Source organism: Podospora anserina, chromosome 2 (assembly GCF_000226545.1).
Source record: "Podospora anserina S mat+ genomic DNA chromosome 2, supercontig 2".
In the NCBI taxonomy this organism is placed as follows: Eukaryota; Fungi; Ascomycota; class Sordariomycetes; order Sordariales; family Podosporaceae; genus Podospora; species Podospora anserina.
The window spans coordinates 1,836,135-1,853,416 of record NW_001914858.1 but is presented as its reverse complement, the minus strand read 5'-3'; the positions used below and the strand labels follow the sequence as shown (position 1 = coordinate 1,853,416).

Here is a 17,282-nt window from a genome sequence, read left to right as displayed (position 1 = left end):
TCTTTCATCTCATTAAGCATTAACTAACCCAACTTTTCATCAACCGAGAAACATAATCCTCCTCTCTATGGTATGCGAACAAAAAGAAAACAGATAAAACATCGTCGTCGTCTGCCATTTGTACCGTACTCAAGCCATGTACATTGTCTATTTTCATATCCTCATCCCGTCATCAATATCATCGCTGCCCCGCCTTCAATGTTGAGCGCAGTCAAAATCAGGCAATAGCTGAGATCTCATAGGGGACGACGGCCGAGTCGACCTTGCCGCAGGTGATCGTTCTCCTAGAGTAAATGTCGCCCATAGTCCAGTTGGCATTCTGGTAAAAGTCCTCGGTGCAGCCGAGGGTGACGTTTGCTGAGCCCTTGGCAGTGAATGTGATGCTGTTTATCATGTTAGAACTCAATTAACCCAAGTCAATGTGCAAAATGGCAACGGCTTACGGGTACTGCGGGTCCTGGTCTCTGCAGGTCCAGCTCTGTTCCACTCTCAACTCGCCGGAAGGCCTGTTGAAGTCAAACTTAGTGGAGCCTCCGCGGAGGGTGTCGTTGCAGCTGTATTGAATGGTGCCGTAGAAGAAGTCATTGATCTGGTTGCTAGCGGCAGAACATTGAACTGTGCTCTTATCGGCGGGGTTGAAGAGGTCGAAGGAGGCGTAGCCCCAGGAGTTTTGGTGTGCGGGGGTGCTAAAAATGAATGAGGCGTGAAAGTCAAAGTTGGATGCCTGCCATTGGAAGTCCTTGAAGGAGGTGTTGGAGCAAGAGGTCCCGTTTGAGGTCGTTTGCCTGGTGGAGATGGGGGAGGCCGAGGTGAGGAGGGGGAGTGCCGCAAGGGAGAGGACGGAAGTGAGATGCATTGTGGAGCGAAGTTAAATGGTATGTGTGGTGTTGAGAGTTGAGAAGGTTGAGAAATATGGTGACTGAATCTGTGATGGTGTTTTGATCCACTTGAAGTGACTGGAATGTTGGTTCTGAATATTTGGCTCTGGCCGGGAATATGTCCGGCTTATATTCCGTTCCAAGTTCCAGGCTTCCCCTCCCTCACCGTCAATTTCACCTCGGCATCATGGACCCAGTTGCTCGGAGTGGCAGGCCGTCAATAGAGCTGCGCCATGAGATTTGCACAAACGAGGCGAGGGGCGCGAGGTTCCCTAAGCGGCCTTGAGGCTGCAGATCTTCTCGTGTGTAGTGTAATGCCAGAAGTCGGTGAACTGTGGGACCTGGCTAGAAGCTCAGTGTGATTGGAGAAAAGGGCCCAAAGAACGAGTGTGTAGTTATCCGCTCTTGCAGAGAGGTGACAGCGGATGCAAACATTGTAGATTGAAGAACTTCGTATTCCAGTGGCTGGCCCGTCGTCACAAGACGTCACTGTTGCAACCGCGCTGAATTCCACAAAAGCTGCTGTGCCGCAGCCGGATGCCAGGCCATCGCCAGCGGTGGGGCGCGCCCGAGGGGTGGGGCAGCCCACGGCCATTGCCAGTGCTACGTTGCGCTGGATGCCCACCGCGGTCTCCGCCAGGGCATCATCAACCGCGGAGTGCTCGGTCGAGCATGGAAAGCTGCTCTCCTTCAACACGCCACAACCAAGAATTGAGTAGTCAAAAGGGCCGGCTCACCGGATACCAGCGGATCGAAGGAGTCAGTCATTGCCGGGTCGGAGACCATGGTTCCTTGCAGTCGCTAACAGCACTTCAGGCTGCAGCAATGATCATCACAGACCTGGGCTGCAATTGGGTGTCGATTCGATCTGGCGTTGAGGCATCTCGCCCCTTCTGTTCTATTCTCGTCTTCCACCTCACCTCGGGTACGGACATCACCAGCCCGTCGTTTGGACAGAATCACACGTTTTTCTGCAGCAGCAACGTTGTGTTCTCGTGCACTGCACTGCCAGCTTGTCGGTAACTCTGGCTTTTGTGAAACAATGCTCAAGGCTTGAACCACTCGAGTTCTCGGAACAAAAGAACACCATGTTGTACCAGGAATAACGTGTTCAATATGGCATCACTTTTGAGACCAGGGATGGCCATCACCCGAAACATAGGGGACACTCGGTCTTCATTATGGTAAAAAAGTGTCTCTGACTCTGTCTCTGACGTATATTGCAGGAAAATGCCCGAACCCAGGCTGCGGCAGCCCCTCTATCTCCGCATCCTCTACATCGACTAAGATTCCTCCGCAGCGCCGGGAAGTGCTTTGAGCCCTGTCAAAGAATTGTCAGCTGCCATCAAGCACCGCAGGAACAGCTCACGAGATTCCACTTACAGCCATTGATGGGCTCGTCGACCACGGTCGGTACTGAGCACTGGTTCATCGCCGAGATGCTCTGGCTCTTGAGGGTCGGGCAGTTGACGTAGCAGGGACTGTCCATGGCACGCTGTAGCGAGTCGTCCAACCAGCCAAACATGTAGTCACCATGCGATCCGAAGCCAGTCCTATCAACATGTCAGCTGTGTGCAATTCACATCAGGCCGGCCGAAGAACTTACGAATCATCCATCGACCACAGGAAAGGCTGAGACCCATCCTCGGGCCATAAGTCCTTGTTGTTGAACTGCCTTGTGTCCCAGATAACCTCGTACATGAGCTGAGGCACACGCACTGGGTGCGAAGCTGGGCAAGGACCACCGCCTTCGAAGGTTCCAGACTCGGGATATGACATGTGCGCCATGTGATCGGGAGAGTCAAGATTCTTTCCGTCCCAACAGGTTGGGAAACGAACGTTGGACATAATTCCGAAGTTGCATGGCTCCTTGGGGAAATCCATTGTCTCGGGATAACGCGTGCCAAAAGTCTTGAGGCAGGTGTAGGTGATTTGACGGAACTTGGATGCCTGGGCTCGGTTGCGGTACATGGCCTCGCCGATGAGCATACGGAAGCCAGTCTTGAACGCCGTCACCTTGGAAGTTTGCTGGTAGTTGACCAGGCCGTCTTGCATGTAATAAACAGTCATACCACCATTGGAACCTTCGAAGCCAGCGTTGGGAATCTGCGGTACTCGATGGACGCTTCCATTTCTCGCCTTGAAGAACAACACTGCTGTCCAGTAGTTGGAAAAGTCTTCGGAGAATTGGCAAGTTGTGCAAGTCGCCTTCTTGGCGATATCACCGGCAGCGGCTTCCATGGAAATATTGAAGGCATTCTGGTACGTGTCAGTATGTATCCTTGCTCTGTTGTCGGAGTGTCTTACACCACCGATAATCTGATGAAGATGCGGAGATGGTGCCACGCCGGGGTTGACGAGGGGATCGGTTCGCTCAACGACCAACTGAGAACAGCCGAATCGAAGCAGGGCTGACGCCGGAGCGACCAGCGCAAGAGCTGCAGCGGAGCTCCAGTGCATCTTGTCTTTGTCTCCTTTTATCTCGAAGGTTCAGGGGTAAGCTTGGCACACGCGTGAAGAAGTCAACAACACCTGACAGTCAAAGGGAAGCAAAATATGTCAGGGAAATCTGGAAGCACCATGGCAGTCTTTATTGAAGGCTCAAATACCACGTCTTCCCCTCCCCTGTATCGGGCCAGCCCGCCAAGGGCTACAAACTGGGACCGCCGCAGCACCCATATGCCTTGGTGCATCTCATCGATCAGCAATAACAAACGAGTGGATCTCGGTCCGTTTCAGTTCTATGATAATGGAGAGAACTGTTATGGAAGTCAGTTGGAGGCAGTGATCTGAACACAACTGCCGGTGGCCATGGTAGCCGCGAAAGGGGGGTTGCCGCGATGCAATCAATTTATTTACTTTTGAACAGCCTACAACGTTTACTCCTCTCATATTTCCGGCCTATTCAACCCCGCACCTCATTCATTGGAGTTTTCGTGGATGATTGGCCCGCCTGTCTAGGCTGGGCACAATCTATATTGACATTTTCCCGGTTTGGAGGTAGTTGATTGACCGTGACTTGCTTTGCTGTATCTTGATATTACATGGGCAAAGATCAACATCGTTAACTATACATATTGTTCTGATATCAATCACTGATTTGGAAGAGGGCTCGCATTGGTCAAGAAGAAAGTCAGCCTATCTCTTCACTGGACTGGAAGGAATGTGGAAACACTTCATGGCTTCCACGGCACCCATGTATGCTTTTCTTATTTCACCTCACCAAAAGCGACACGAATAGCAGACAAAGATCTCCAATTCCCACAGCTCTTTTTAATAATGTGATATCAGATCTTCGGCCTTAGCTGCATTATTAACAATCATCAAGACGGGCCATCACAGCCGCCCTCCAGGCCATGATGCGGCGGTCCTGGGGGTACAGATTGGGAAAATGGATCGTCACACTCACTCACACACACTTGTCCAATACAAATCAAGCTACAAATGACAAACTCTCGGCCCGGGTAACGGCAACCGGGCCACATCCGTGGACCATCCCCAATGATAAAATTGATTGCCTGCAGTGATGGGATTTTTTGATTTCCACGTGCGGTTATCTCGGACGCGGGTACAACTCATGCAAAGTATCACGGCTTGGGGCACGAGGTAGGTAGGTCAGAAGGATCGCGATGTTTGCGTTACGCCTGTTGAAGATAGGGATAGCCTTGCTGACAGTCTGGGAAAAGTCAATATCGCATCCAACTGTGCCTTTCTATTTCCGATATGTCAGGTAATCTTGCCATCAGCCGCCAAACCCCTTCCCCTTGAAACCTACCACAGTCTTGGACAACATCCCCTCCGTATAAATGCCTCGCAGCAAGCGGCCGTCCTGGATACCTTATGGAAAAGTAACCACCCTGCTCTCCCCCATTCGTGCTTCTACTCCTCGATGTTCTAGTCTCGGCCCACGATCCAAAAATAAGAACTGGTTCTACTGAGCGGGGTCCCCGAAATTATCACTTTTCACGGGGGACGGAAAGGTGAAGAGGTCTGCAATTCCATGACCAAATTTGATGCTAGGTTGATACTGACGAACAGTTCGTGATAAGGGTCGGTGACTGGGGGTGTTGGCCAATGCCGCGACCAAGACTATATCAACTCACAAGCTACCTGTTCGGCGTGGTAGTCCTTCTTGTCTGGCATCGCGTTGGTCTGCTGCAAGAACACCGTGAATCGCTTCCGTGTGGTTTTATTCCTAGTTGGGATCCATGTCTGGGGATGTCGCGTTGTTCTCCATGGTACGTCTTGGAGAAAGCCACCACCGTGTCATCTCGCTCGTTGTAGCTCGTCTGTGAATGTAGTCGTGATCGGGGAGGGTCGATGGAAAGAAAATCCGCCCTTCCGCCGGACGTGGTCGCTATGAAAAAAGCTGGCGTACTGTCGTTGATCAAACAAGGACGCGCAAGAAGGGCATCATAACCTGTGGGAGCGGGGTTTTCAAAGTTAAGTAAGAGGGAAAAGAAAGGGGCTCAGATAAGGTAAAGGTAAAGCTCAGATGGAATGAAGGTAAAAGTTTAGATGGGATGAAGGTAAGAAAGAATAATCATGGGGGAAGTTATATATGCAAATGTTCGGCGGGCGTCAGGCCGTTGTAGACTCCCTCGTAAAATAAAATAGGGTTAAAAGACATGAACGGGCGGAAATTGTTGCTCACTTGGGACGTTTGGTTTGAGAGCTTTTCGTATCCTTCACAGGTCATTTCTGCCAAGCTACACGAGGAGGAACGGTGTTGATGTCCTCTTATTGATTGACAAGGTAGTTGGCCGGCTTGTCTTCGGTCTCGACTTGGCGGGGCAAAGGCAGGACAAGATAACAAAGTCTGCCTCGGTTGCTACACCTACAATAAGAGAAGATGAACCCAGTCTGAGGGAAATACATCTTGAACTTGGGAGGTCTGGCCTGCAAAGCGGATGGCCCTAGCTGAGCCGGTGGTGACGGTGACTTTTATTGTCCCCCAGCACCTCCAACCCTGTAGGGCGGGTGTTGTTGATGCGTTTGTGATATATCAATTGACTTCTTTATGTGTGTAGACTCTCGTCACGAAAGAACCATATGGCGCCTTGTCGCGGGCGCTGGTACCGCATTTTTCTGCTCAGCAATGTATCTATTTTTCACAACACAGAAAATTCCGAAGTCACGGTGATGTCGGATGTGAAAAAGGCACCGGATAGCTCCTTCACCTTCCATAGGTCTCCCAAGGTGCAGGCGTCGTTGCTTGCGCATGGTACTGGTGGTATGCTGACTAGACGGTAGAGTCAACTGTGGCGGTTGGCAGATTCGGTTTGGATAAGGTGAAGTTTGATGTCTTACTCTATATAAAAAGGTTCGGTGTCAAGAAGCTCATCGTCTGGATAAAAGAACCCCTGAATCGTGAAAGGGGGCTTCCACGTTGTTTGAACCCTAACCCTAGTGGAGACAAAGAGCTGGTGAAAAAACCACCAAAGTCGGCTAGCACACAACGCCACAAATGGACGCCGAGGATTGCACCATCGCCTCAGCTGCAGGGAGGTTGCAGCTCACCCAATTCTCTGCCGTATGCCTGTCCCGAGTTCCTGGGTCCTTCCCTCCTTCATGCAAATCGCACACCATTTGGAGTGAGACAAGCCGTTCTGCTGTCTCCGATTTCTCAAAGTTTGTCGTCGCAAAAGGCGAATTGCTCAACTGTTTTGGAGCGTCTGGGGGTTCAAGACGACAAAGCCAAAAATGAGCTCCACTGGAGCCGGTGAAAATAGGGGGGAACTGCCCCGCCGTCTCCGGGCGCTGGCCCGCCGCGGGTGGAAGGTCCTCCGGGTCAATTGGCATCTCGGGGTTACTGCGTTTGGTGGTCCACCGGTTCACTTCAAGATTGTGAGTATAAAGAAAAAAAAACCGCAGAGAAAACAGGAGCGAGGACCAGTTGCTTATTATTGTCCGGCGCGCAGTTCAACGAAAAGTTCGTCCAAAAGTCAAAATGGGTCGATGAACAGGTCTTTCAGGAGATCTTCAGCATCTCGCAATCGCTGTCAGGACCCGCCAGCACAAAAATGCTCTACTGCATCAACCTGCTCCACGGCGGGTTTATGGCGGCATTGTTTAGCTTCCTGCTCTGGAGTCTTCCGGGGGCCATCGGCATGTTTGGCCTCTCCATCGGCGTGTCGAGCATTGACGAGAACCTGCCGCGAATCGTGTATGCGCTGCTCTCCGGCCTCAACTCCGCGACTGTCGGCGTGATTGCGCTGGCGGCGGTGGAGCTGTCCCAGAAGGCCATCACTGATCCATTGACGAGGATAATTGTCTTTGTCACTGCTGCCGCTGGCATGTTGTACAACGCCCTGTGGTACTTTCCCGTCTTGATGCTTGTGTCAGGTGTTGCGACCTTGGTCAATGACTACCGTTGGATCCATCGCCCACTCGGAGCTCTGGTGAGGAAGGTGAAGCGAAAGAGGGCGACGCACCCCGAAGCTGGCCCTCAAAACAGTGCCACAACAACAAGAAATTCCCATGAACTTGGGCCATCGCAACCCGGGCCCAGCTCAGAACTTCCAGTCAGCGAAGATGAGGCCAATAAGAATGAGCGCCCGTCGGGGTCGACTGCTGAGAACGAACCACGCATTGTGCCACAGGAGCTGAGGTTCAACATGTCATGGAAGACTGGCACAGTCATCATCGTGACCTTCTTCCTCAGCTTCATCGTGGCCATGGTGCTACGCAGTGTTCTCCCCGACCCCGGCCCTCCCATCCTCTACCGCCTCTTCTCCAACATGTACCTTGCGGGCACAATCATCTTTGGCGGTGGACCCGTCGTCATCCCTTTGCTGCGAGAGTACGTTGTTGCCGAAGGGTGGGTGAGCGCTCGCGACTTTTTGATCGGTCTCGCCCTCATCCAAGCCTTCCCTGGCCCCAACTTCAACATTGCTGTCTTCCTCGGGAGTTTGACGGCCATCAACGCCGGACACAGCTCTGTTGCGGGCGCCTTGATTGCCTGGGTTGCTATCTTCAGCCCAGGCTTGATCTTGGTCCATGGCACCATGGGACTCTGGAGCGCGGCAAGGAACAGGAGATGGGTCAAATCTGTGCTGAGAGGCATCAACGCCGGCGCCGTGGGCTTGATCTATACGGCCGTGTATCGAATCTTCATGGTGGGGTATATTGACCAAGGATTCCAGGCTGGTCGCAGTTTGGGTGATGATCCCTGGTGGGTTGTCATCACAGCTACCAGCTATGTTGGTGGTCGGTACTTCAAGTTGAATGCTCCGTCCGCCATTGTGTTGGGTGGTTTGATGGGCTTGATCAGGTACGGTGTGGTGAATGCTTGAGATGCCAGACGTAAGGTATGGTGGTGTTGTTAAAATGATGCCATTGTTGACGCGTCAAAGTAATGAAGCTCATTCCATCCCCACTTGGCCTTCCGTCGCAGCTGCAGGGAGAAAACGTCGATGACCGCAAAGTGACCGCAAGGGATGAGCCGCTGCCTTTATAACGTGTTGTCTGATGACATTGATCGACGGTGAATCACGCCATGATGAGTGGTTGTTGATGTTTCATCGATGATGCAGGGCAGTGAGTCACGGGAGGGCGACGTGGTGGACGAGTCGCCCGCCAGCTTATTACGAATACACGTTATTACACAGATCCCTGCACGGCAGCCCTGCCACAGCGTGTCCACAACAGTTTGTTGGTCACTGTCGCTCAGCGCTGCCACGTGGCCCGCATCGTATTTACAGTATCTTACAGTGCCAAGCCGGCAGTTCACCAATGCCCCCACCACCCGCCAAAATCTTAATTCATGTCGTCCCTGGATTCGCTGGGAACAACCTGGACGGGGTACCCATCCCAAATTCAGGGTGGTATCCATCCTGCCCGTTGATCTCTACAGCTGCCACAATGCTGCTCTTTTCGAGGAATAGAAGCTATGTCTTCTTGATTGTAGGCATCTTTCTATTCGTCTTCCTCGCCATCCGCAAGAGATCATACCAATACTCCTACGTCATTGACCCTTTCCAGAGCTATCACGGCGATGGCAGTGGTGACAATTTCCTGCCCGGCAGTAGTGGGGATCCTAATTATGTCCCCCCGAATGACTACTTCGACGATAACACCGATGACAACGTCAATGACAAGGACCAAAACGACGAGGAAGACACAGCAGACCGGATCGAATGGAGCAAGTTGAAGCCCAATTACCCTGTCCAGGACATGCGCCAGTTTCCAAAGGGCTCCCCACAGTGGCTTCCAAAGGTTCAAAAGTTCATCGAGACTGAACCCGTAGCAGAGCGTCAAGTTCGACTTGAACGCCGAGATGCCGTCAAGGAGGTCTTTCAGCGTTGTTGGAACTCGTACCGCAAGCACGCCTGGATGAGTGACGAGATCATGCCCATCAGCGGTGGGAAGCGCGATGTCTTTGGCGGCTGGGGAGCAACCTTGGTCGACAGTCTCGACACCCTCTGGATCATGGACCTGAAAGATGAGTTCAAGGAGGCAGTGGAAGCTGCGTCCAAGATCGACTTTTCCAAAGCCCCGGGAGACAAAGTGAACGTATTTGAGACCAACATTCGATATCTGGGTGGCTTTCTGGCAGCCTACGACCTAAGTGGCGATAGACGGCTCCTACGTAAAGCAACAGAGGTTGGAGAAATGCTCTATGTCGCCTTCGATACTCCCAACCGCATGCCGATGACAAGATGGGACGCTGTGGATGCATCCAAAAACAAACCCCAGGAAGCCGACGAATCCGTCCTTCTTGCCGAGATTGGCACATTCGCTCTGGAGTTCACCAGGCTTTCTCTCCTCACCAAAGACCCAAAATGGTTCGACGCTGCGCATCGCATCACCGAGCTCCTGCATAAGCAACAAGACACCACGCGTTTCCCAGGAATGTGGCCTGTCATTGTCAACGCCCGCACCACAGAATTCAACCTACATAATGACTTCACCATCGGGGCCATGGCTGACTCTTGGTACGAATATCTCCCAAAGGCCCATGCTCTCGTCGGGGGTCTACTGCCACAATATCGCGAAATGTATGAAAAGGCCATGGAGGCAGTCATCAAACGAAATGTCTTCCGGCCTATGCTTCCAGACAACGCCGACGTCCTTGTCTCTGGCCTTGTCTCTGTCTCCCGAAGCGGCGATGATACTGTCTACTCTCTCAAACCAGAAGGCCAGCATCTCGTTTGCTTCGCAGGTGGTATGCTCGCCCTCGGTGGCAAGCTTGTGGAGAACCAAACCCATGTGTCTGTCGGAGAGAAACTGATGGATGGTTGCATCTGGACCTATTCACACATGCCCGTGGGGATCATGCCAGAGACATTCACCATGCTTCCCTGTCCTTTAGCAATCTCGCCCGAGAAGCCAGAGTGTACGTTTTCCGAGACCAAGTGGAAAGATGCGATCAAAAGGCAGCTTGAAGCACCCGATGACATCTCCCCTGAAGAGCTCAACTCACTCATCGCCGAAAAGCACATCTCCAAGGGGTTCACGTCGCTTCCGGATACTCGATACATTCTCCGACCTGAAGCGATCGAGTCGGTATTTATTCTCTACCGCACAACCGGCCGAAAGGACTTGCCTGAAAAAGCATGGAAGATGTTTGAAGCTATCGAGAAGAATACCAAGACTGAGCTCGCCAACGCGGCACTGTCGGATATTACTCGTTATGACCCTGAGAACGTGGATGAGAGCAAACGGTATCCGGAGAAGACGGACTCGATGGAGAGCTTTTGGCTGGGTGAGACGTTGAAGTATTTTTATTTGATGTTCAGTGAGCCGGACTTGATTAGTCTGGATGAGTGGGTTTTTAATACGGAGGCCCATCCGCTGAGGAGGTTGGTGCCTGATTTGAAGGGGCTGTTTGATTGATAGATATTGGGGAGGGTGAATGCGAGGAAAGAACGTAACTGGATATACACAATGATGCTTGGGGGGATAATTAGTAATATTTACAAATAGTAAAGATCGGTTTATCAGGTCGACCGTTGCCGTCAGAGTCGGGCGTGTTTGAATGGAAATAGGGGTAGCCTCGTGAGCCATTTTGCTGATCAATCTGTCATGGATGAGACGCCCAGTTTCACAACACGTAAGTGCCTCTACCCATGCGGACCTCAACCTCAAACTGAACCTTTGCCTTTACCTAATCCTGTGTTCCTGCCCCCATTCAAACAAAGTACCACAATGTTCAAACCGCAAATCGCTCCCAAGCTTTGTCCACCCTACCTCGGCATATCTGCACGAAGCTCCAATCGGTGACAACCATCTATTGTCAACTTAATGTGGCTCGATGTTGTGCCGGCAAGACAAGGTAACACACCCGCGCTGAACCCTAACCCCCACGACTTACACCTCCCCTACCCCACCAACTCCTTTGAGACCTTCACTTCAGCATCCAACAAAGAACACCATCTCAGATCCCGAAAGCCGAATAATACGGTGGGAGCTCCAAAAAGGGAACTAGCTTACCACGTCGCCTCTTTGATCGAGGTGTGTCGAGGGGGAAATAGCGCCATTAGCATTGCGGGGCAGTAGCGCTTAAGCCTTCACGTCATCGCAAGCCGAGCACGCCATCCCTCAAATCGATATCGCAATCATCCCAATGCTCTTTCCTGAACGAAATCCCGACGCCCAGCACCGATGTCACTCGGGAGTGGGCTGCCGAAACGTGGGTGCATCATGGCCTCTTCCAATGAGACCTCGGCCCCATTGCAGATGATAGTCTCTGGGCCCAATCCCGGGATGATCACGCAATCGACAAGATGGCCCCCTTCTATCGAGGACGCCATGTACTTATAAGCCAGACATGTGAGCTCTCGATCAGATCCAAATATTCCATTATCAGATCAAGCTCTTTCATTTGGCAGTCATCACCCAGCACTTCCAAACCGCCCCCTACCTTACCCACCATCACACACATACCATACACAATGGCTCCCGGAATCCTAGTAGAAGAGCCTGCGGCTCAACTTCCTCAAGTCACCAAGAGCAACCTCGATGCCCCCCGCCACATCTTCCCTGACGGCATCCGCACATCTGGCCAGCACCCCCCTCTCTACGACGTCCTGAAGCCCTACTCTGAGTTCCCCAAGGAGATCACCGGCCGCACAGTATGGAAGCGCGATGACTTCATCAACAACCCTGAGAAGTGGGTGCACCCCTTCACAGATGAGGAGGTTGCCGAGTTGTCCGCCACCGCCGACGCTTTCATCGCCAGCGGCACACCACTCACCGGCATCTCCAAGGAGAACTTTGTCCTTCCCAAGCTCGGCAAGGTCTTGACTGACCTCCGGGAAGATCTTCTCAACGGCAAGGGCTTCATCCTCTTCAAGCGCTTCCCTGCCGATGTTTGGGGCCCAGAGAAGAACGCCGTCGCCTACATGGGTCTCGGCACCTATCTTGGATACTTTGTCTCTCAGAACGGCCGCGGCCACGTCCTCGGCCACGTCAAGGATGTCGGTGATGACCCGACTCAGATTCACACCGTCCGCATCTATCGCACTGCCGCCCGCCAGTTCTTCCACGCTGATGATGGTGATATCGTCGGTCTTTTGTGCGTACACCGCGCCCAGGAGGGTGGTGAGAGCGACATTGTCTCGGTTCATAACGTCTGGAACATTCTCCAGAAGGAGCACCCTGATGTTGCCGAGACTCTGACCAAGCCGATCTGGTACTTTGACCGCAAGGGTGAGGTCAGCAATGGCCAGGAGGAGTGGGTTCGCCAGCCTATTGTTTACATAGAGAACGGTGGCCAGGGCCGTCTCTACTGCAAGTGGGATCCCTACTATGTCAAGTCTTTGACCAGATTCTCCGACAAGGGTATCATTCCTCCTCTCAGCGAGGAACAACTTCATGCTCTGAAGGTGCTTGAGGATACCTGCCAGCAGGAGGCTCTGCACATGGTTTTGGAGGTTGGAGACATTCAGTTCTTGAGTAATGCTCACTTGCTCCATGCTCGCACTGCTTACAGGGGTGAGTTACTTCTTTCGGCTCTCCAACATTGACTTGTTTCCGTGCTAACTTTGGACAATAGACTTTGCCCCTCCTGCTCCCAGAAGACATCTCCTCAGACTCTGGCTCGCCACTCCCGAGGGTGAGGGCGGGTGGGCTCTTCCCATGCCTGACAGCCATGAGAAGAAACGTGGTGGTATCCAGGTCAACGACACTCCTCCTCGTGCGCCTCTTGATGCCGAGTAAATGATGGTTGGATGGGGACAGGCAAAAAAAAAAAATGAAATGATAATGAACCAAAACACAACGTGTACACACAAGGGACAGATGCTTAGAGAGCACGTCTCACTCATGTATTTATAAAATGTCGGCTGATGATGAATTGATGATACCACTTATTCTTTTTCATAATTTTGTCTTGGTCTTGGTGATGAATTGATGTGCCTTGGGAGAGGGTTGACTCGCGGGTGAGGTAATCTAGGCAGGCTGATGCGTCGCATCCCTTTGGTGAAGAGTAAATGAGGGTGGAGCAGTTGGTTGGGGCGGGGTGGGTTGACATACCGGCGTGTATCGAGCGGGAAACTCACAGTGGGGAGCTCGTTTCTGGACGAGACTGCCTTTTGGTGGCAGCGATGGCTGTGGCGGTGGCTGAGGTGCTTCGACGGCTTGGGAGGGGTGAGGGTTGTAGTGAGGTGGGGTGATGATTATGCCTTCTGCCCATTGGGACCAGGAGAAGAGGGTTGAGGTTTGGGGGTGGGTGATGTGGTAGTGGATAGGTTGGATGTTGTGAGGAATGACAAGATGATGGTAATGGTGAGGGGGGGGGGGCGTGAGGAGGGTATAACCACTGTACTATCCCCCGTATCCCCCCACAGGTTGGCGCCAGTAGGTCTCGAATGTACTCTGGGTTCAAGATACAGCCTCACAGAGGTTATTGTGATGAGATGAGATATTGATTCAAGTGGAATTTTTGGTGATGAGGTGGAGGGAGATACTGCAAGGTATGGTATGTACCATTAGGTATTGATATGGACTTTGAATGATGATTGTTCTTTTTTGAAGGTCAGTTCCATTGGATACCTTTGGAAGTGATGGAAACCCTGCGCAGAAGAATATGCGATGAAAATGAGGTACAAGCAAGATGCCAAAGAAAAGGAAAGCAAGCCAAATATACCCTTAACCAGCCAACCTATGGGCTCAGGCCAGTGGCCTAAGAGCAACCTCTCTGCCTGACCCACTACCTACCTAGTGAGTAACCTCTCCTCTTACACGAAGTAAGTGAAGAAACATGTTGCTGGGCAAATACCTCTCGTCTCCTTACCCGAACGCTATTAATAGACAAAAAGTACAGGAAACCAGCGAGTTTGCTTAGGCTTGACAGTTCTCCAAGTCCGCAACTAGTCTCGCACAAAGCTCCTGCTTGCTCTCCTTCGCTACTTCATCATCGCTACTATCCACCATGAGACAACTGAGCACAACGTCGGCATAAAAATCCCCACATGCCCACCTAGGACGATTCAAGTACTCTCGACAGATCCACCTGCGTGGTTCATAATGATCCTCTTTGTCGTAATCGGGAATCTTGTTATAACCAGAGCGGAAGTCCTCATAGTTCTTCAACTCCTCCCAGAACCCAACTTTGAGAAGCAGTATACCAAGAGAGTACACGCCATATGCATGGCGATACCGCCGCTGCGGATCTGCGTGCTTTGCCGGGTGCTGATAATAGTCGAGTGTAAAGCCAGCAATGTTTAGATCTTTTGTTTGTTCCGGTTCTTTGGTCTTGTTCAGTATATCGCGGCCATATATACTAGCTGGCCGGGGAATACCCTTCCATGCTTTCCTCTGAATCCTTGCTTGAGGAGTCATTGGTATCTCGCCAGATGTATGTAGTGTGATGTTTTAGTATATTGCGGGAATCCACTGGGGGCTTTCTAAGTTGGTCCTTTTGAGAGGAGGGTTTGCGCATTTCATGCTTGATGTCGTCTGGCCGTGAAAAAATATAGCCATCAGGATGGGCTTCGAAACATCTATTTCAAGTTTGATTTCATAGCGGTCCTCTTGGAGCGTGCTCACATGTTTCGGAAAGAACATGACAGACTCTGCACGTATGTTCTTGTGTAGCCACCCGCTTGAGTGAAGCATGCAGACGGCACGCACAAGACTTCTGGCAAGCTCAAAACACGAACCCAGTGTTGACCGGATGCCATCCATTTTCCTGGTCCCAAGAAGGGATTTTATTCGAACAGGTGCACGAAGCTTCAGGTTCTCCGCTGGCCGCTGCCGATCGTGAATGCCTATCGTGCTCGGGAGCCTATAGAGGATGCTGCAATGGCCTTCATGGTCCCCTTCCGTATGATCAATCATGCCAGCAATGTTAAGCCCATAAACACTTTTCATTGTATTCTTGCACCAAAATGTGTTGAAAAAGTTTCGAATCAGAATCCGAAGTCTGGGATCAGCCGGTCTGACGGGTTTTATCGGCTCGCCATCGTCTTCTTCGTCGCTGCTGACGTCTTTGCCTTCAACCAACAGTCGCGCTCGAGTCCGACGGCGCTTGATCTTCCGTTTCTGTTCTGGTGTGAGGTCTAGTGGCGGTCCGCGATAGTCTCGCATTTCCACATAGACAACTTCACCTTCAAACAGAGCAAGACCCTTCCCCAAATACTTCATCTCGGGTTCCTCCTCGCCGATAGTGGTGAGCTTGCCGTCATCTGTCTGTACATTGTCCCTGTTTTCGTTTACAGATGCCTTCAATGTAGCCGCTGAAGCCAGCAGTTCGTAGTCCGGCCGCACCGAAGAGCCCTTGTCGATCTCTGCATGCTCAGTTGCGATTCTTGAAATCCACTTCAGCACTGCCGGTGACTCCTGGACAGCCAAACAATCCATGGTAAAGTAGACATTCATCGACTCAAAGGCGTTTTCCGGGCAAAGGCGGTAGAGGGATTCGCTGTGGGATTTCAAGTCGGAAATGAGTTTTCTGAAGTCATCCTTATCTCTCAGAGCCCACTTAAACTTGTTGAGTTTCGAAAGACGTTGCTTAAACTCAGTGATCACAGGCTTGATGTCCTCGATTGTCGTGTCCTGAATGGCTAACTGGACATTGCTGGCCAACTGGGATCCATCCTGAATTGCTTGCGTTGACCGAAACTGGATTCCATATCCTCTGACAAGTTCCTCTTGGTTTGACAGTGTGTCGGCAAGGGCAGAGAAGATGTTGAAGACGCCCTCGGCTTTGAAGCGGTTCTTCAATAGGTAGTTGTGAAGCTTGGTTTGGTTCTGTCTGGTCTGACCAGGTTGCTGAGTGTCGCCTCCATCCTGAATGCGCCAATGGAAGCCCCAGGCTTTCAGAATGGACTACTGGATGACCAGTTCACGAAGGTGAACCGAAACCTCTTTGTCGGCCGCATTGACAGTGGTGAAAAAGTTGTAACAATCTCGACATGTTGAGTATAGGGTGGCAATGCCGACGGCAAGTCCAGCAGCTTCCATGTTGATGATGATAGGTAATTGTGTGTGGCAATAATTGGCTCAAAAACACGCCGCGAGGTGGGTTGCCTTTGATAGAAGAATACAATCTCGGGTTCTGGCTATGCCAGAGGTGTCATCATTTAATATTCGAGGTGTCATCTCGCAATGAGAAGAGCCTGATATGCATAAGCACCTGTGGCTGTCTTCAATATTGGCTTGGCCCAACCAGTTAAGATAGGGGTAGTTAACCTCCCAGTGCGCCCTGCAGGTTGCCTGCTCTGACCAGTATCAAGCCACCAATCGTGTCTGTGTCCAACCTCAACTGAATTCTGCTTGGACATCACGCCGCATCAGCGTGACAAATTACAATGCCTCTGCTTCTGTGGTTGCTCCCTGGGCTCTGATCCCACCTTTTGCCAGGCCCACACACTCAGGTTGCTCTGAGGGCTTATATTTCGCGTACCTTTCTGTGGCCTTCCTCTGTTTGTCAGATTTTGCTCCATTACCATAACCTTCCTCCTGCACTTTTTTGCTTCACCTTTGGCGCCAGTCACTTTTCGGCCCACAACTTCCAATTTTCTACAGTCGTTAATCTGTTTTCAGCGCGTGATTCGGGTCTTATGGTAAGATCAGGTGTGAAAACCTGCAGCTGCAAGGCTTGCAGAACACACATGGTTCGGCAGACAGTCAAAAGCTGAAAACTGGAACTCTTGAGCTGTGATGTCTCTGCATTGTACCTAGCTTGTATGGAAGACAATAATGAATACAGTGCAGTCCATGGCGAAACTAAGCCCCTATTATAAGGTAAGTACCATTTAAAGTGTGGAAATGTTTGAATCCGGCCCCTGGGAAAGACCCTGGTGCTTTGTCTGGTTCAGCATCTCTAGCAAATCCGTTCTGTGTCCACGTGTCTGCTCCGCCTGAATGAAAATTCTCACAAAAATGTGTGTTTGAAGTTTATGTACCTTATCCAACTGCCACTGCAAAACTCCTGGGGGGAAAGCCGGAATTTGGAAT

The 17,282-nt window shown here is 51.5% G+C and overlaps 6 protein-coding genes across 6 annotated transcripts; 3 read left to right on the top strand and 3 right to left on the bottom strand.

Moving 5' to 3' along the window:
* Positions 1-217: 217 nt before the first annotated feature.
* On the bottom strand, positions 218-868 carry PODANS_2_4930 (uncharacterized protein; the record flags this gene model as incomplete). The annotated part of the gene is made up of 2 exons (XM_001911219.1): positions 218-383; positions 444-868. Coding segments are annotated over 2 exons (591 nt in total), but the record flags the coding sequence as incomplete, so codon positions are not given.
* Positions 869-2,223: 1,355 nt separating this feature from the next.
* On the bottom strand, positions 2,224-3,338 carry PODANS_2_4920 (uncharacterized protein; the record flags this gene model as incomplete). The annotated part of the gene is made up of 2 exons (XM_001911218.1): positions 2,224-2,431; positions 2,503-3,338. 2 exons carry the CDS (start codon positions 3,336-3,338, stop codon positions 2,224-2,226), a joined length of 1,044 nt encoding a protein of 347 aa, XP_001911253.1.
* A 3,243-nt stretch (positions 3,339-6,581) lies between these two features.
* Positions 6,582-8,173, top strand: PODANS_2_4910 (uncharacterized protein; the record flags this gene model as incomplete). The annotated part of the gene is made up of 2 exons (XM_001911217.1): positions 6,582-6,725; positions 6,800-8,173. 2 exons carry the CDS (start codon positions 6,582-6,584, stop codon positions 8,171-8,173), a joined length of 1,518 nt encoding a protein of 505 aa, XP_001911252.1.
* A 439-nt stretch (positions 8,174-8,612) lies between these two features.
* On the top strand, positions 8,613-10,715 carry PODANS_2_4900 (uncharacterized protein; the record flags this gene model as incomplete). Its single annotated transcript, XM_001911216.1, has 1 exon — positions 8,613-10,715. The coding sequence occupies one exon, from the start codon at positions 8,613-8,615 to the stop codon at positions 10,713-10,715; it is 2,103 nt and encodes a 700-aa protein (XP_001911251.1).
* Positions 10,716-11,605: 890 nt separating this feature from the next.
* Positions 11,606-13,040, top strand: PODANS_2_4890 (uncharacterized protein; the record flags this gene model as incomplete). Its single annotated transcript, XM_001911215.1, has 2 exons — positions 11,606-12,815; positions 12,877-13,040. The coding sequence occupies 2 exons, from the start codon at positions 11,606-11,608 to the stop codon at positions 13,038-13,040; spliced, it is 1,374 nt and encodes a 457-aa protein (XP_001911250.1).
* A 1,122-nt stretch (positions 13,041-14,162) lies between these two features.
* PODANS_2_4880 (uncharacterized protein) lies at positions 14,163-16,286 on the bottom strand (the record flags this gene model as incomplete). Its single annotated transcript, XM_001911214.1, has 3 exons — positions 14,163-14,646; positions 14,719-16,151; positions 16,209-16,286. The coding sequence occupies 3 exons, from the start codon at positions 16,284-16,286 to the stop codon at positions 14,163-14,165; spliced, it is 1,995 nt and encodes a 664-aa protein (XP_001911249.1).
* Between the last annotated feature and the right edge of the window lie 996 nt (positions 16,287-17,282).